General features: G+C 39.9%; 1 protein-coding gene across 7 annotated transcripts in view; it reads right to left on the bottom strand.

Moving 5' to 3' along the window:
* Positions 1–503: 503 nt before the first annotated feature.
* kif1ab (kinesin family member 1Ab) overlaps positions 504–17985 on the bottom strand; it is a 29746-nt gene continuing 12264 nt past the window's right edge. For 4 of the 7 annotated variants that reach the window (XM_031294307.2, XM_036005549.1, XM_036005546.1 and 1 more), the window contains 30 exons: positions 17834–17917; positions 17397–17577; positions 17245–17317; positions 17034–17124; positions 16784–16932; positions 14936–15114; positions 14553–14690; positions 14333–14451; positions 14128–14213; positions 13821–13956; positions 13395–13578; positions 12933–13023; positions 12704–12822; positions 12540–12595; positions 11901–12009; positions 11673–11739; positions 11335–11419; positions 11106–11211; positions 10771–10794; positions 10519–10633; positions 10232–10365; positions 10048–10109; positions 9510–9655; positions 8822–9010; positions 8640–8711; positions 7778–7887; positions 6799–6918; positions 6327–6519; positions 6104–6222; positions 504–4430 (listed from right to left, as the gene is read on the bottom strand). In XM_031294307.2, coding sequence (XP_031150167.2) covers positions 4364–4430; positions 6104–6222; positions 6327–6519; positions 6799–6918; positions 7778–7887; positions 8640–8711; positions 8822–9010; positions 9510–9655; positions 10048–10109; positions 10232–10365; positions 10519–10633; positions 10771–10794; positions 11106–11211; positions 11335–11419; positions 11673–11739; positions 11901–12009; positions 12540–12595; positions 12704–12822; positions 12933–13023; positions 13395–13578; positions 13821–13956; positions 14128–14213; positions 14333–14451; positions 14553–14690; positions 14936–15114; positions 16784–16932; positions 17034–17124; positions 17245–17317; positions 17397–17577; positions 17834–17917 — 3404 coding nt within the window. In that variant the 3' untranslated portion in view covers positions 504–4363. The remainder of the gene's footprint in view (positions 4431–6103; positions 6223–6326; positions 6520–6798; positions 6919–7777; positions 7888–8639; positions 8712–8821; positions 9011–9509; positions 9656–10047; positions 10110–10231; positions 10366–10518; positions 10634–10770; positions 10795–11105; positions 11212–11334; positions 11420–11672; positions 11740–11900; positions 12010–12539; positions 12596–12703; positions 12823–12932; positions 13024–13394; positions 13579–13820; positions 13957–14127; positions 14214–14332; positions 14452–14552; positions 14691–14935; positions 15115–16783; positions 16933–17033; positions 17125–17244; positions 17318–17396; positions 17578–17833; positions 17918–17985) is intronic. The other 3 variants (XM_036005547.1, XM_036005551.1, XM_036005548.1) reach the window with 2 other exon arrangements.

Genomic DNA, 17985 nt, shown 5'->3' with positions numbered 1-17985 from the left:
AATAATTGTGTTTTCTCATTGAAAGTGAGGAATGAATACAGGCTCAAGACTGGATTTAAGAACTCAATACCTGATTGTCATAATTCTGTCATGAAGTCAGCCCATTTGTTCATATTGCACAGTCAAATTAATATGAAAATAAAATTAGACAGTTTAAACTTTCTGTGGAAAATAGAATAATAATACAGTTTGAATTTTTTATCATTAATCTTTGAGGAATATGACCGACACACTAAGCCTGTATTATATTTCTGTATTATAGCTTTTTTCTTGTAGTTGTCTATTTGGTGGGTCATTGGGACAATATAATCAAACAGCAGTCCTATAAGATGATTAAAATTATGCTGCAGACTGGTAATTAGCACAGAAATGCAAACATCTACTTGTCCATACAATAATATGAGGTTTCCTGTGAGCCAACTGTACATACTGTATTGTGTGTAATGATAAATGTGAACACAAATATTGAGAAAGGCAACAATCAAACACATCACACTTAGATGTTGCATAAGTTTAACACTCATTTATTTGCCATATTTTTTTTCTTGACGTTTGTTACGTGTCCACAGACAGAGAGAGAAAGAACTCCAGAACACTCAAAAGATAAACGTGAGCACTGCGATTTGGACTTCATCACAGGCTGAGACCTGTTTCTGCTTCTGTCAAGCAGCTCAGAGCAAGAGTGGCAGACCTGGGTTCATCTCCTCGGTCCATGATGGCCACCTCACACACACTGAGCTGAAATGTGCAAAACTGTTCCCTGATCTGCACTCTTTGCTCTGGGGTGAGACTTGACGAAGCAGCAGGGCAGTTATTCCTATTCATCATGGTATACAGAGGAAGAGAGAGTTAATATCATCTGTGTGATGAGACCCAACACAGAAAATCTCCATTTATATACAAGACAGAGCCAAGAGGAAGGTTTCCAGTTAGTCATTACAAGGATCATGAATGACAATACTTTACAAGCAGCACTTCAGGGGGGGAAAGCTGTTTTCATTAGCAAGCAGTAAGGCAGGAGAGAGGGACAGAGTTCAGCAGAATATAAGTGGACCTGCATGCTTTGATCCAGAGCTATGACAGTTAAAAAGCAGCCAAATATAAAATAATCAACTCATTTACCTTTCAACATTGGCCACTGAACTATTAGGGTTGGAAGCATTGCAAGTCATCTGCCAGTTATACACAAACAAAATAAAAATCAATGCAATTTAGTGCAGTGTTGTTGTGGTTTAATTGCTGAAGCAAACATGGCACAGTTTCAGGATCTAATCTTCTCCGGTCAGGACAGGGTCGTAACACAAACCAGTATTTTCCATACATTCTTAAAACATCATCATACAAAATCATATTAAATAAAGATGCCTTGTGCATGAGTGCAATATACTATAAGAACATAATCCATCCTTCTAAATGTTATAAATAAAACGTTCCATTTGTCTTCTGTTCCAACAGACAACATACAGTGTATATAATATATACATATATCTATGGGCATTTTACAAAACAAACCAAGTTTATTATAACAAAATGACCCAAAAATAAATGATGTAATCCCATTTAATTCTTTGCTAACAGACAGAATATCATTTTCAAAATCAAAGAAGCCACAAGTAGCAACTGATCTTAAGTTACATGTGAAATATAACCTTTTATTAGTCAAATTTTTTAAGTATAAGGCTGCATTGCTCAACAGGTTGGTTGGCCTGTGGCTTACAGAGTTCTGAATAATTTCAGTTATCTGATTATAAATCAGGTTTAACAAAAAGCTGATCATAACCAGTCAGATGGGAAATAAGAGGAAAATGGGAAAGACAAAATGGTTTGCTGACCACGTCTTTGATAGAGATTTACAAAAGAAGAAGGTGAAAACAGATGTGGATAATATCCCTTTAAATGCAATTAACACAATACAAGTAAAAATAAATGTCCACCTTAAACATTCTTTTCTACCTTTTCCCTTCCACTGATAATATTGATCTCAAACCAAAATTTGGGGTCATCTTGGTATAATGATAGAAATGGTAGAAATGGTAGAAAGCGACTAGAAACCATCCCTGGACATACAAGTCATAACAACACCGAGCTAATCATACTGGACTGGTTTCTGACATGAGCATCAAGCTGTCAAATATCTAGCAGCTACAGTACAAAAGGTAAGAGGGGGATTGCTTTTAAATGCAACATTTACAGCCAATGAAAATGAGCTATACGCTGTATACTGTTGCAGCTACTGTATAGCATCAATAATAAAATTCACTCTCCAAAACATTGACATAGGTCATCAATATGAAGAAGAAAAAAAAAGATTCACAGCATCTACTTTTACTCTACATAAAAGGTTAATCTTGGACACATGTAACTGACTTCAGTGTTGATGTCAAAGACAACGATGAAGAAGGGAGAGAAGAAAGAGAGGTGAAGAAAGGGAGGCACTATCTGGTGCTTGGACAACGCTCTTGCCCGCTCAAAGCAACTGCCTTCAACAGATTCCAGGTCCATGGTCAATTACAACTTTCCATTTAGCTACTAAAGGAGACTTAAATAGGAAACTTATTTACTGTAGCAGATAGAATAAGTGCTTATTTGATTTAATTTATACCCACATACAGAACAGTTGTCCTCCCGGTGTATTTATCAAGTAAAACATCTTAGGTTAACTTAGGTATAATTGATTAGTTTAAAGAAATAGTTGGGTAATATGCTTATTTCGCTTTTTTCCAAAAGTAACACTTAGAGACATTATGCATATAATCATGTTCCCTGATGGAGGGAAACTCAGTACTACACCTCAGTATGGGGACTGCATCCTCATGAGGATGGTACAGTCGGGTTTGTACCGAGAAGATAATTAGCTTAGCGTAGCATAAAGACTGGAAACAGGGGCAACAGTTATCCTGGCTCTATTTGAAGGCAAAAAAAAAAGATCCAGCTACCAACACCTTTAAAGCTCACAAATGTACACATTATATCTCATTTGTATCTTCATTTGTGCTGGAAGTGGCCAAGAAATAGCCAGGTACATCGTAAAATCTCAACATGTCATTTTTACACTTCAGTTTGTGTACCGATTAAAGATATAACATGTTATTAGTGAATTTTAGACGTGCTGGTGGGCAGATTTTGTTACTTTTGTACAGGCTAGCTGTCTATCCCTGCTTCCATTCCTTATGCTAAGCTAAGCTAACCGGCTACTGGCTGTAGCTTCTTATTTACTGACTGTACAGAGTGGTATCAATCTTCTCATCTAACTCTCGGCAAGAAAGCAAATAAGTGTATTTCCCAAAACGTCAAACTATTTCTTCATCATCCTAAATGTCTGCTAACACAGCAGCACAGTGAACAATGGTTTGAAACAAGTAAAACAAGAAATAATGCTTTGGTTAAAACAAATGAGTAAATGGTACAATACATTAACTCAATGGAGACAATAAAGTGCCATGCAACAAAACTGGTCAGTGGTCCTGTCACAAATAAATAACAGTGCAGAAAACCTACAATAGCAACAATAAATAACATTATCCTTTATGATTCCACGCACATGGGATTATTAATTTAAAAAAGAAGCACATAACGAGAACAAGGCAAGGACATGAGTTATCTCTCCTGATAATGGATTATTTTGCCTTAATCTAGCCAACAAACTCAGTTTTCATCGAATCAGTTTGAAAAAAAACGACACAGGAACAACAACGTACCCTTTTGTCCTATAAATCATGCTACTTCAATGTTAAAATGACTAATCTGTTTGCTATCTGAAACCTCTGCAGTGACACAAATACTCTGCTGTAGAGCACCAAGCCGATCCAAACTGAGGTAATGTACAGTGTATGATGGATGCATGAATGAGTGATCATCCCTGCACTTAACACACTTCTACAAAAACAATCCACTTTTATGTTTGCAATTTCCCACTCACCCAATCGCATTAATTAAAAGTACATGAATGGTTGATTTAAAACTGGGACTTATTTTCAGTTATTATTTGTGAAGGAGGGACTGACCACATACTAACTCTCTACAGGGATCTGGTAGCCTCACAGATGACAGATTTCGGCATGAAAGCTAATCAAAACTAGTCCCAATGCCCAGCAGAGGCAAGTTTATTAACGGGGTCTTCTACAGGTCAGAAGGGAGCACACCATGCAGGGTTTTGAGGTGGCGACTGCAAAAAGAGAAAAAGGACAGGGTTGGGTTTAGGGATGAGCGATCAAGTGATGTTTGGGACCGGGACGGTCGTCATATAGAAGGTTATTTAAGCGCTTTTATGTATACGTTTGTTTATATGGTCTATGTTCATTAGAGCAGGATGGTGAATGGAGCTTAGATTGTTTTGTCTGTTGTTTTCCACAAGGTTCACCTCTCACATCCTCGGAGCAGATGGAGGCGACGGAATCGACTGGACCGACTTTCTCCGGGAGAGCTTTGACCTGAGGAGAGGAGATCGAAGAAAGGGGAAGTAAGACCAAAAAAAATGGAAATCAGTTGTGGGTATGCTTACTTTCCTGTCCTGTAATTTCCTAATAAATAATTTCCTAGGTTTTCTAAAAAGAACCAAATAACTTGGGCCTAATTATAAAGAAAATAGACACAATGTTGCGAAACGGCCTTTAGTCATGACAGTTACAGAAACATGGGGGAAGGGGCGAGCTTGCTCTGTTTTGTTTGGAATTTACATGAAACGTTAACAGAAGTGACCATGCAGGAACTCATAGTGCACCTTTAAGCAGTTTAACCTTTAAACATTCATTTCCAGTTTAATGTTTCTTGAAAGAACTTAAAGCAGCCATATTATGCTCATTTTCAGGTTCATAATTGTATTTTAAGGTTGTACCAGAATAGGTTTACATGGTTTAATTTTCAAAAAACACCATATTTTTGTTGTACTGCAGTGCTCTCTCTCACTGCTGCAGATCCTCTTTTCAGCTGGTCTCTGTTTTAGCTACAGAGTGAGACCTCTTTTCTTCTTCTTCTTCTGTACTATCTTTGATTGCACTGCACATGTGCAGTAGCTCAGATGTAGATCATGTCAGCTAGCTAGCTCCATAGACAGTAAAAGAAAGGCTGTTTCTACAACTTTGGTCAGTTACAAGGCAGGATTAGCTGGGAGACTTCTAAATGAAGGCGCACATGTAAGTAGTTCTTTCGTAGATTATGGTGAACTTGTGCGTGTTGTAGCAGTGCTTTGCTATTGAGGACGAGGTAGCATGCTAGCGTTAGCATTAGCGTTAGCTACGAGCTAATGGTTGCGGCTAGTCTGCTTGTTTCGGCTTGTGACGTCACAAGCCGTGCCGATTTTGAACAGCTCACCCAGAGACTGAAGGCAGGACACATTCAGAAACTGTATCTCACTCTAAACAGCATGGATGGATTTTTTTCAGAGTTTGTATGTGTGTGGAAGCACCAGAGACACAACATAACACCCCAAATCCCAGAAAAAGTGATTTTTTTCATAATATGGGCACTTTAAAATCGTAATGACTGGAAAAACTGTCTGGAAGTCATTTTAATACCGTATATTTCTATACTTATATATATTTATATGCCTCAAGGAAAGTAGAAGAATAATTTGAGGGGTCACCAAATACTTTTGTTACATTTTCTTTCTGATTTTGCATTTGTTCTTGTGAAGTACTGAAACTGTTCACCTCTTCAGGCCTCTAAAAGTCCATCAAATGGAGCAACCTGATTAAAAATAACCACTCTCTGGTTAAAGTGCTCAGACCTCATGTCCGCACTAAAACCATAACCTTTGATGAGGTGTCACAGGTAGACACTACTTTACTTTAAGGGGTTCCAAGCCAAACAGGTTGGGAACCGCTGCTCTGGGGTATGTTAAATTGATTAATAATTTAACAATATCTGTATTTTCCCAGAAATTAGTACCACATTACATAGAACCTTTCTAAACATTTACAGTTACATCTCAGTTCTCTTTAGGAAAACGTAATCCAACTATAGAACCTATAGGAAAGTTTTACTGCAGTTTATTTAAAATGTGTAAAACCGACATAAATAGGCTCATTTGTGTTGCTAATAGCCATTTAACCCATTTTTTAATGATCTAGGTGGATTTTCCCTTTACCTTTTCTCTACCACTCACCTGATGGTGCCGGCTAACAGAGGGTTAAAAGCGTACAGCCAGTCGTGCATCTCTTTGTCATTGGTGGCCTGCAGCAGTATCCCACGATGCTCAGTACACACAGCAAACGTGTTGGGAGTCTGGAGAGACATGAGGTTACTTAAGTTCATTCAGGCTCACAGGGTTACTATTTGTTTATTTATCTAAAAATCAGTTGAACTATTGAGCTGAAGCTCGGACGTACCCGCAGTAAGGTCTGTTTGTCTTCGCTATACTCAACCTTTGCAGACGACAGGTTGATGACAGCTCTCTCCACGCTGTCCCTCTCGCTGCGATACAGGTAGACGTAGGGCCTGCGCACCACCACATAGCGCTTCACCCAGCCGCTGGTGTGGGGTTCCAGGAAGTGCAGGTAGCCTTTCTTTGACACAATAGGGCTGCACATGATGAAATAAATAATGTTAAGACCAAATGAATACAAATTGACCACAACCTTTCTTAAATTATACTTGTTTACCAAATGAAAACAGTAGATTAAAAGGCAATTTACAAGTAAAATGTTATCTTTATCTACAGTGACTCACAGTCAAGTATTTGTGTGTGTGTGTGTGTGTGTGTGCGTGTGTGCATGTGTGTGTGTGTGTGTGTGTGTGTGTGTGTGTGTGCGTGTGTGCATGTGTGTGTGTGTGTGTGTGTGTGTGTGTGTATGTTCTGACCTGACACGAATCTCCTGTATGTCAGGAACGAAGGTGCATCCTCTGAGAGCTTTCTTTCTGTCCACTGGGCTGTACGGGTCCAGATCTGGTGTGGAAGCTCCTGAACTGGGTTCAGTGTGTCTACACAACATAAACAACATGTTCAAAATGTGACAAAGGGAACATCGTTTAACTAATTCAAAGCAGTATGTCTCGGCCTGACTCTCTGTCTCAATCCACTATAAAGAAAAACATTTTTAAATTCTTATTTTACAATGTCATAGCAATTAATAACTGTTCTTCTACTTTAGTATTTTCATTTTACATTACTTTACACCTCCAACTCTACTACATGCCAAAGGCAAATATTGCACTTTTTACTCTGTACAGCTGTAGTTACTGGTTACTTTGCAGATTAAGATTTAGTAAAATATGATATATAGATTAAACTACCCAGTAGTATAAAAAGTAGTTATAATCAGCTCCACACTAACCTGCTAAAACATTAAAATACTGCTTACATGTTTCAAAATCCTATAATATGGTTTACATAATAATAACACTCTGAAAGGAGCTAATAATGATCATACTTCTGTACTTTAAGTAAGATTTTGAATGCAGGACCTCAGACCAAGAAACATACTTTTTTATATTGTGGTATTGCTACTTTTACTTAAGCAAATTATTTGAATACTTCTTCAACCACTGCCAGCTCATGCTACTTTTCCTGTGTAAATGTAGGAAAGTTTAAGCTAAGTTGCAGTATTTTGCAGAGCAAAGCAAAATCCATCTACTGTATCACCAAATAAGGCACTGTAATCAAAAGACATTTGCAGATTGTCTGTTATCACTTGATTATAACTAATGCTAAATGTTATTAAACATAACATGTACTTTTATCTATCTTCTCAGGCACAGTGGAGCAAAGTATCTAAAACCTGACAGACCGATAAGCTGTATGAAACTGATACGCAGTGGGTGACAGCATGTAGTCACGTACCTAATATCATAATTTCCCTCGACCAGTGAGGGGCAGGTAGAGGACGGAGTGAGCGTGCTCAGTCCGGAGGAGGACGAGTCTCTCATTAGCGACGCAGACATCTCAGAAAGCTAAAACACACACAATCACACGCACAGAAACACATTCACAACAAATCATGCATGGAGACGCACACAAGTACAGACACACACATACAAGCACACACACACACACACACACACACACACACACACACACACACACCAGCAAACAATTAAGCACAGACAACACAGACATGCATTCAGAGAACAATTCAATCAGAATATTTATCATTTCCTAGCAATGTACTGTAGAACCATCTCTGTACCACTGTAATCCTCATCATCTAAGAGCCCCTTGCTGATTAACATGTTAAAGAGGACATGCAGGTTAGTGGAAGCCTCGAAGAGTCTGAAGAGGGGGGACAGTGGGGGATTAGGCCGAGTACAGGAGGAGGGGAAACCTTAAATTATTTTAAGGCGTGAAATATGGATACATGGCCTTTGAAAGAGCGTTAAGCGGCAGACCTGAGGCAATATTATCCTGAAGATTTGTTGCTTATTTGATCTCATGCAGCTGGTTCAAACAAAGTCTAAGAATTATTTGTGAATAATATTTAACCCCAGTCTACTGAGTGATTATTAAGACATGAGGTCACAGACTGATAAGTAAATAGATGGGATAAGAAAGAAAGAAATGTTAAAAAGACATGAATCTGTGCTAAAAAAAAAAAAAAAAGAGTGGGTAAGGTGTTGGGCTTTTATATTTTTTGGGACGGTACAGCAGTAAACGCTAAAGGTTCAGAAGTAACGGGCCAGGTTAGAGGGCCTAGGCTGGGGCTCACCTTGCTCTCACTGGCACTGCTGCTCACCTGGCTGTACTCCCTGTTGAAGGTGTGCATCAGCAGACGCAGACACTGGAAAGAAGAAAGTGAAAGACAGATGATGTTGAAAAAAAAATCTGTATCTGATCAAGACAATTTAAAAAAAAGAAAAGTTTCTGGAGGTCTCAGAGACCAGCACTCACCTTGGCAGCCAGCTCCCTCTGCCTCTGGTTGGGGCTGTCGAGGGCAGGGCTGCTGCCAGGACTGTGGCTGAGGACGGGGCTCTTTGCAAAATCGCTGATGTCGCTGCTCTTGTAGAGCGCATCCTGTCCTGCCAGCAGAGTCGCCTCCAGCTTCTCCCTCAGCAGCAGGTAGTGCCTGGTCTTCTCCACCTAAAAACACGAGTTGCAGAGTCATTCTTCATTTTACATCTACAACACCCGGTTCGAATAGATGTTCAGAAGGTTGGGGGGATTTGAAAGGTGAGTTACGTCATTATCTAATCCAGTCATCATAATTTCATCATCGTCCAGTGAAAACCCTGCATCTCCAAATTTGGTGATCTTGAATTTTGAGATCTGAACTGAAAAGATTAAGTGCTCCTATTTAAGTTGAGAAAATTCTTAAAAATAAATAAACCAGTAAGAACCCAGAGGACTACATGGAAAATGCATTACCACAAAGTATACTATATATATAATAGGGTTGGTTTTCTCATGAAAAGGTGATGTTTTGGATATACATGGTTTTCACAGGACAACGGCAATTTGGTGCCTGGTCTGACACAGCTCAAATCCAAATATAATAAACTGCACTTATTCCAGTAAACAATAGAATTGATCTTTTCTAGGTGTCATCTCTCTAACAAACCTCTCCAGTCTAAAAACTGACCTCCTGCAGTAAACTGAGTTTCTCCAGCTCCCACTGGTGGTCCAGGATGAGGCTGTCGCTGCGAGGCCTCCACCCAGCCAGGTTCTCCTCTCCTCTGACGTACGCCACCGAGGTGTCCAGCACGCGTCTGCGACGACGCTGCATGCCTGAAGAAGTAGAATAAGATGCTCTGTGAATATTGTAACTCAAGTCTAAATATGACACTGAGCTATGGCCAATGAAAGGGTGCACTATTATCAATATGTGCATACGTGTATGTGTGTTTATGTATGCATATGTGTATATGTGTGTATATATCTAATATATACACATACTATATTATTTTCATTTTCCTTCTCTCATATGTCAGGTAACAGCAGCCATATGTTTAGTATATCCAATTGTATGTTCATATTCATTTAAACAGGAACAGTTTTGACTTTGTCTTTATTGATATGCCATTCCTCTATCTGACTGTATTTTCCACATTTTGTACATAACATGTACTTTTATTTTGTATTTTATATTTACTGATTATTTTCTTTGAATTTGTTCTCACCTGGACTTCCATTGTCCGCCACGTGGCAGAGGGTGACTTCATAGACTCCAGTGACACGGTTACTGAGAAGGACAGAGACAAAATTAATTTAACTAACAATTTTATTGAACAGGAACGAGTTTCTGAGATTGAGTGGTTCAGAATCAATGTAAGATTCAGACCGTATGAATCCATGAATCTGTACCTCTCAGAGGGCCGGAGGCAGCCGGTGCTGAAGAGGTTTCTGATGGAGCGAGAGGCCGGCAGCTTTGCGTCACGGGAATAAAACACCATGCAGAAATCTTTGGTGATCGCTGTTGGCTGAGTGCAGTTCTCCATCTAGTTCAAACATATCGGACAAAACAAATCAGAATCCAGAAGATTCTGGTTATAATGTGGCTGAATTGTTCTTGGTTTTGAACAATTCTTATTATTGACAGAATGTTTTAGTCTACAAAAAACAAATTCAGTCAAAGAAATGTCACTTAGTACCTCTAGATAAGCCGAGAGGGTGATGTAGATCTTCTCCCCATAGGGAGTGACTCTGTTCAGAAGCAGAGAGTTGTGCATGGAGCTGTCCCATGCTGCCTCAAATCGGTAGAAAGTTCTGCATTGTGAAAAGCATAAATCTGGTCATCTATCTGCACAATTTGTGAAGAAGAAAAACCTCATGGAACGCCTGTGAGCAAACGGCCTTTTTGTTATCATAAAACAATAACTGATAAAAATGATTGTCATTTATACCTATGATCAACTCCCAAGGAGACGCTGGAGTTAGCAAAGGATAAAGAGAAATAGGACAAGAGTTAGAAACTTTTAACTGCAGCTGTTAAAAGTTTGAACTCAGCAAACCATACTGATCCATGCAAACTGAAAAATGCATCGAAGCCAAATAATATTTCATTATAAAAGGAACGTTGGAAGCAATGTTAAAAAACTACTTAAAGCAACTGATCTGGCTATATGATATAGCTTTGTTATTGAATTCAAAGAGGAAACTGTTGTTGAATATCAAATAGCAAATACAAAGAGAGAAAAAAGAAATTAAAGTAAATTAAAAATCTGCCTAAAAAGTATACTTGTCGCTGTGTTTTGGCCAGAAGTATCCAGAAGACAGTATGTTGAGGGAAAGGATGTTGGGGTCTATGATGGTCTCATCGGCCTCTGGTGTGTTTCGAATACGACCTGAAGTCAAACAAATCATGATGGGATTCATCCAGTGAGAAAAACTGTACTTTCAAAGATTTCTTCCGACTTAGTTCTAACCAATTTGGCCAGAGATGTTTTTGAATTGTCCTTATCACTCACCAATAACCAGCTCCTTCACCTCTTTCCACTCAATATCATTTCCTGTTTCATGCGCGATGGTAACTGTGATCCTCCTCTGGATGCCCTGTGGAGTCGAGAGAAGATAAACCAGTTTGTTATTGGAGTTCCAGCGGTTGGATAAAAGAGCTGAATGGATTGGGTTTGCTAAATCTGGTTAATGTATTGTATTTTTAAATTTATTTATTTTTTTACAGTTTTTGAAAGTTATTCAAATGAGAGATATAAGACTAAGAAAATCTGGAAAGTGATTTATCCAGAGCAATATATATAATCTATATATAAATATTTAACTTGTAATTTGGTGTGAAATGTCAGACCTGATGTAAGAGGAATGTGCCGTGGCAGGGCATCCCACCTCTGTGGTCAACAACAGCTGGGATGTAGCTATAGAAAGGGAGATAATCAATACATTTAATGGTAATACTCAAATCTTTAACGGAGCTGATTATATCCATTGCAGTAACAAAAAAAAAAGATTATTTGTGCATACAGTATGATCTACTGTGTCCCTTGCTTTGTGGTATTAAAGTGTAAACGCGACTCACTCTCCGTTAGCTTCCAGCTCACAGATCTCAAAGAAGACCATGAGGTCGTATTTGGCGTGACAAGGTCCTGCGGTGGAGCGAGTCAGAGTGCTGAGCTTTGTGGCCGGCACTGGAGGAACCAAAAGAGAACAGATTAACAGAGTAAACCAGACTGTGCTAAACGGAGCTGAAGTGAATATCAAATTGGAAGCAGAACAATAGAGCAGGTTGTGGAGATCATATCATTAATAAATAAATAAATGTTTGATTTAGAGCTGCAGAGAATAATCGATTAGTTGTCAATTATTACATTAATTGCGAACTATTTTGATAATCGATTAATCGGTTTTGAGTCATTTTTTATGAAAAAAAGTAAATATTCTCTGATGCCTGCTTCTTAAATGTGAATATTTCTAGTTTCACACCTCTATGACAGTGAACTGAATATCTTTGAGTTGTGGACACAAAAAGACATTTGAGGACGTCATTTTGGGCTTTGGAAAACACTGATCAACATTTTTCACCATTTTCGGACATTTTATAGACCAAACAACTAATCGATTAATCAAGAAAATAATCAACAGATTAATCAACAATGAAAATTGTTAGTTGCAGCCCTATTTTGATATACTCTCAGGCACATTAAATGTCACTGCTAACCTGGTTTGGATAAGGGCATCACCCTGGGGAACTGCCTCCTGGAAGGTCTCAGGGGACTAAAAAAAAAAAAAAAAAAAAAAAAAACAAGACAAAGAAAACAAACGTGAGGAAATCTTTCATTCCATCTAAAAATCATCAGCTGGGGGACATGAAAGGATTCTGACCTGATCAGGTCTTTGCAGAGCGGGGGGAAGGGCTGTTTCTGATAGTGACCAAACACCTCGAAGACAATTGGCTGAGTCTTGATGTACTCAACGAAGGACTTTGTCACCTCCACTGTGATCTAACAGAGAAGAGAGGAAAAATACAACTCAAACACAGCCCTAACACAACTGTTTGTAGTCAGTGATATGTCTGTTAATAATAGGTCTGAATGTGCTGTTCACTGTTTACATTTTGAACATGGTAGAATCCCAGCGGAGGTCCCCTGCCTGTGTTCTTCAGCGGCTCAGTGGAGAAAGCTTCATCATGGCGGTGGATGAAGCTGAAAAAGATGAAGCCATTATATTAGACTGACCTCCCTTTGCTCTCCTTTTTCTGGATAATATTTAGTGACAAAACAATTTCTTTTGAGCTTTAATATCAATGTGTGTCAGTTGAAAGGTATACATATGCATGCATTAATATATCATTATTAGTCCAAAATCCAACTGCAAGGGTTAGGGTTATATTTTTTACAGATATAAAAAAGGATGTATTTATTATGCTAAATTAGCTTTTTATATTGCATGTATTAGATAGTTCACAGAAGAGAGAGATTGCTTTCAAAGACAAGAGACATTTAGTAAGGATTGTATGGCATATACTGTATATTAATATTAGACATGACTTTGTGGAGACGTGCTTGAAACTCACTTGAACTGGCAGAAGATGTCGGCGTACTCGGCTGAGATGCTGGAGGCCTGTAAGACGGTGACTCTGAAGGTGAAGGTGCTGCCGATCTTCAGGTGGGACAGAGCTTTCTCCGGGGAGAGGTCCAGGGGAAGGTCCAGAGCCAGACCTGAACTCTTCACTGGGCTGCGGGGAGCCTCTATGTCGGCTACATCGAACAGAGGAAGAGGCAGCGATACATACATGTATGTGGCATTTAAACTTTTTAGATAATGTTCCTATTAAATTAAGAATTTATTTCAGCAGTGGTGTACCATGAACATCAGCTGGGTCAATTCTGAAAGAGACCAATGTGCGGTGTTTTGACAGGGCCACGTTCTTTTAGCCCAGACTATTGAACAGCACACTTAGAATGATTTTCAGCAGTCCCTGCACAGGTTGTCACCTCACCTGGACAGGTGTTGTTGTTGACTTCATCGGCAGAGATTCCGATCTCTGCGGTCTGTCCTTCTCCCTCCACGAATCGCAGCTCCTCCTGGGAGGTGTTGGAGTGGGAGAGACTACCAGGACACGACTCAGTCTGGAACTGGAACAAGGCAGAAAACAATCAGCCTGGATCCCATATACACCAAACATTAACATTTGAGAGAGGAAATCCAGAAAGTCTCAACACTTGTGCTTACATTTTATCTGACTTTTATTGGTCTTAGAGGACACTTTTAAAGAATACCGATACACATCGCCAGCCAATTAGTACCTTCTCAAACTGTTTGTCTTCAAAGGAGATCTTGGCAGTGCCCGACTGCCTCACACCAGAGCCATAATCAGGGGCCTCCTCATCAGCTGAAGACAAGATGTTAAACTATTATTTCTTCATACAAAAGAACTCAAAAGAACAGCTACAACGACACGTTCAACAGCATCTGACGGTGATGAGACAGATATTCAACCTGTATTTGTACCTGAGATGGCCTGCACAGCCACTCTGAGGAAGCCTTTCACCTCTCCTTTCTCACTGACGATGGCCACGCGATGTACCAGGGGCACCGGGTACAGCAGGTTACTCAGGTACACAAAAGCCCTGAGGAGAAGGTAGGAAGGCATTTCAATTTTGACAAGCATTCATTGTGCAATATAAGAAAGATTTAAATCAATACTGTCTCAAGGAGGGAGGTGACGTACCTGCCGACCAGACGGAACCAGGGGAAGCGGTCGTAGAAGGGGTCGCCTCCGGTCAGAGCGTGATCACAGTCCTCTACAGCACTGCTGGGGAGCTCTGCAGCACGGTCGTACATTTCCCTCATCAGGTCCAGCCTCTGCCTGCAGGGGGCAGCGTAAAAAGAAAACATCAGTGTTTGCTGATACAGTCTATGGTGCTGATGCATGGATCAAAATGTGATATAAAGACAGAGCTGAAATAAAAACACATATTATAGATTAAAGGCACTGTTGGAGAATAGTTGGTATTCTTGCTGACTCTAACATTTCCATGATTTTATGGGTGAATAAACAGACCTTGACCATGGAATCAGCTTTGAGCCTTGTATTCAGTTATATTACTGTACCTGAGTTTCTCCAGAGTCCAGTAATGTGTGGCTCCGTTCTTCTGATCTTGTACTTCAACGGCGACGATGGTTCGGGGGAAAGGTCGTCTCTCCCTCTCTTTGGCCACACTGGGGGGCAGCAGGTCGGGGGGCAGGGGAGAGTAGAGGGTGTCTGTCAACAGCACAAACTGGAACTGCACCTGTGGACAACATGGGACATAAGACATGAGGGATTGCTTGTGTATATTCTCCTGAATCGTATCTGCATTATAAAATGAAGATTTCACTATTCTTAAAGTATCAACAGAAGAGACTTGGAAATATAATACAAGAGTGCCACTGTACTTTATGTCATTACACAAAATAAGTTCCTAAACCTTCAATCAGCAATGAAAAGGACTGATATGGTAATATTTGTCTTCATTAAACAATAACATTTCTACAAGTAACACAGATTAAAAGTCAGGCACTACTACTGTTGCAAAACATCAGAAGGATTTCTAAGCTGCAGTATTCATTATAAAAGTAAGAGTCCAATCTTCTGCCAAAAACTGGGTGAGACATGAAGCAGTAAAGTTTCATTTTGGCCGAGAAACTGCTTTATTATATGCACCTTTTATTAAATGGATGGCTGGACAGAGCTTAGATTCAATATGCAGCACTGTGTATTATATTGTGATGACTCACTGGGCTAAGTCATTGTGGTAAGCCCAGAATGGCCACTGACAGTAGGGCTGAACGATTAATTGCATTTTCGATAATATCGTGATATGTTAAAACGCGATTTCTTAATCGCAAAGGCTGCGATTTGGTCACATGACTCGCGAGAGCAATCAGTCTGCACTCCGTAGAGAAAGCATCAACTAGCATGCTAACGCTACACTGTACCTTGAGCTGATTTCTGTCATCCAAACAACTCTGAGTTGTAGTTTAAAACTTTTACAGCCATTTTAATAAAATTAAGGGTTTTATTCGGGCTTGAGTCTATACATGCAGTTAATGGATACAGGCACACAGAACTCAAGGCTCGATTGGCAACGATTAGCGGTTAGCTCTGATTAGCGGTTAGCTCCGGTTAGCTCCGTTATAAAGATATGAGTGGAGGAGCTGCCACTGAGAGGGGTAACAACCATACTGATAAATGACGTTCGGGGAGCTTTCACAGCAGCGTGGCCGCGGTGTTTCAACGGTTTTATTAGTACAGTTAATCACACGGCAAGAACACCAGCAACTAGCTAACGCAACGATAGCCTCTCTGAGCAAGTGCACTCGGCAGCACGCAACTTCACGAGGGGGAGGGGCTGGAGGCAGCTCCTCTCTGTGCACTGTAAAAAATTACACTGGTGTGTGTGTGTGTGTGTGTGTGTGTGTGTGTGTGTGTGTGTGTGTGTGTGTGTGTGTGTGTGTGTATAGATATATACTATATTTTTACTTATTTAACTGTCTAGTGTGTAATTGTGTGTTCATACTATACATTATTATATTATTCTTTGTTGAATAATACAGAAGACAAAGAGCTTAAAAAAAAATCGAATATCGAATCGTAATCGCAATATTTGGGAAAAAAATCGTTCAGCCCTAACTGACAGACACTTAATATTCTGCAGTCTGCCTCCAGTCTGAACTGAGAAGCAAACTCTCCTCACCATCACTAAAATGATGCCAAATTTGCACTCAGACTAGTGCAAGGGGGGTATTATGATTTGAGGGATAACACCAAGGCAACAACAAAAGCCAGATTTGAATGAATCTTTTACAACACAAAGTACTGAAACAAACTATGTTTACCTAAAACTTAAAAAAAAAACATAAATGACATATCTTCCAGTGCTGAGTAAGGACAATGTTTTACAGTAACAAACATCCCACCTTTTTCTTCAGCTCCACACTGATAGCATTGGCCTCTTTAAGGAAGATGGCGTTGCCCCAAAGCAAATCCCTGAGAGAGGTGAACTGGTAGAAACGCCACTTCCTGAAAGCCCACAGAGCCAAATCGGTCTCACGAGGCGTCCATGGCACTGAAGGGGCAAGACACATAACATCTGAGTACATTTTGACCAAATACAGGTTGATTCAGAGATGATTGTTTTGATGGGTCAGTTAAAAAGGGACAGATTACCTTCCTCTTCAGGCTCCTCTTCTTCCTCAGGAGACTCCAGGTACCGAGAGTCCACTTGTTTCTGAAGAGCCTCCAGTTTACTCTCATAGTCCTGGAAGAAAACACATGAACCAGATCAAAACCAGAATGAGTTTCTTCTGTATGCAATAAATAAAAATTTTTTTATCCAGCACCTTAAATGGTAAATGACTGTGTTACTGTGTGTGCTCACCAGCCGCTGCTGTTCTAGCAGGTTACTCGCTTCTTCTCTTTCTTTGCGGTATTGATCTTCAAGCTCCTGAAGCCTGAAAGGGATCACACAACTATATGTCAGAAAAGTGGTATTATCAAATGTAAATACATAATGATGTGTTCCCCACACACCTCTGCACCATCTCCTGCTTCATGTCGATGCCTTGTTTCTCCAGCAGTTCTCTCTGAGCGAAGGCCCAGTCTACGGGCTCCACGGGCGTCTCGGCGCACGGCGTCCTCTCTCGCTCCAGACGAGCCTGCTCCGGGTCGTTGAAGCGAAACACGTGGCTCTTCCCCATGATGATGCGGTTCCCTAAAAAGTGCACGTGAAAACATCAAAGTTCACATTTTTTTTTACCATAAAAAAAAAAGAAAATGACAGTAATTAAAGATTAGACCAAAGTTCTTTGGTAGCTATCCTGATTTCCAAACACTTGTTTCCACATATAGACAATAATAGACTCCGACTTCTTATCTCTCGATACATTTCTCTGTTTACTCTCTTAGTACAGTTGCTTTGTTTTACACCTTTTTTTTTTAAACAAAAAAATATGAAGCTCCACACGTACCAGATCGCAGAACAGTGGGAGAGCTCACTCTCTTCCCGTTGACGTACGTCTCTGAGCCCTCGCATGGCTCAAGGATGACACATCCTGTTCAAGAGATTATAGAACTATTACAAAAGGGTATTCAACACATATACAATATGGCTTGTCTTAAC

The sequence above is a fragment of the Sander lucioperca genome, chromosome 9 (assembly GCF_008315115.2).
Source record: "Sander lucioperca isolate FBNREF2018 chromosome 9, SLUC_FBN_1.2, whole genome shotgun sequence".
Lineage (NCBI taxonomy): Eukaryota > Metazoa > Chordata > Actinopteri > Perciformes > Percidae > Sander > Sander lucioperca.
The sequence above is the reverse complement of the archived record's forward strand: the minus strand, read 5'-3'. Positions and strand labels throughout refer to the sequence as shown.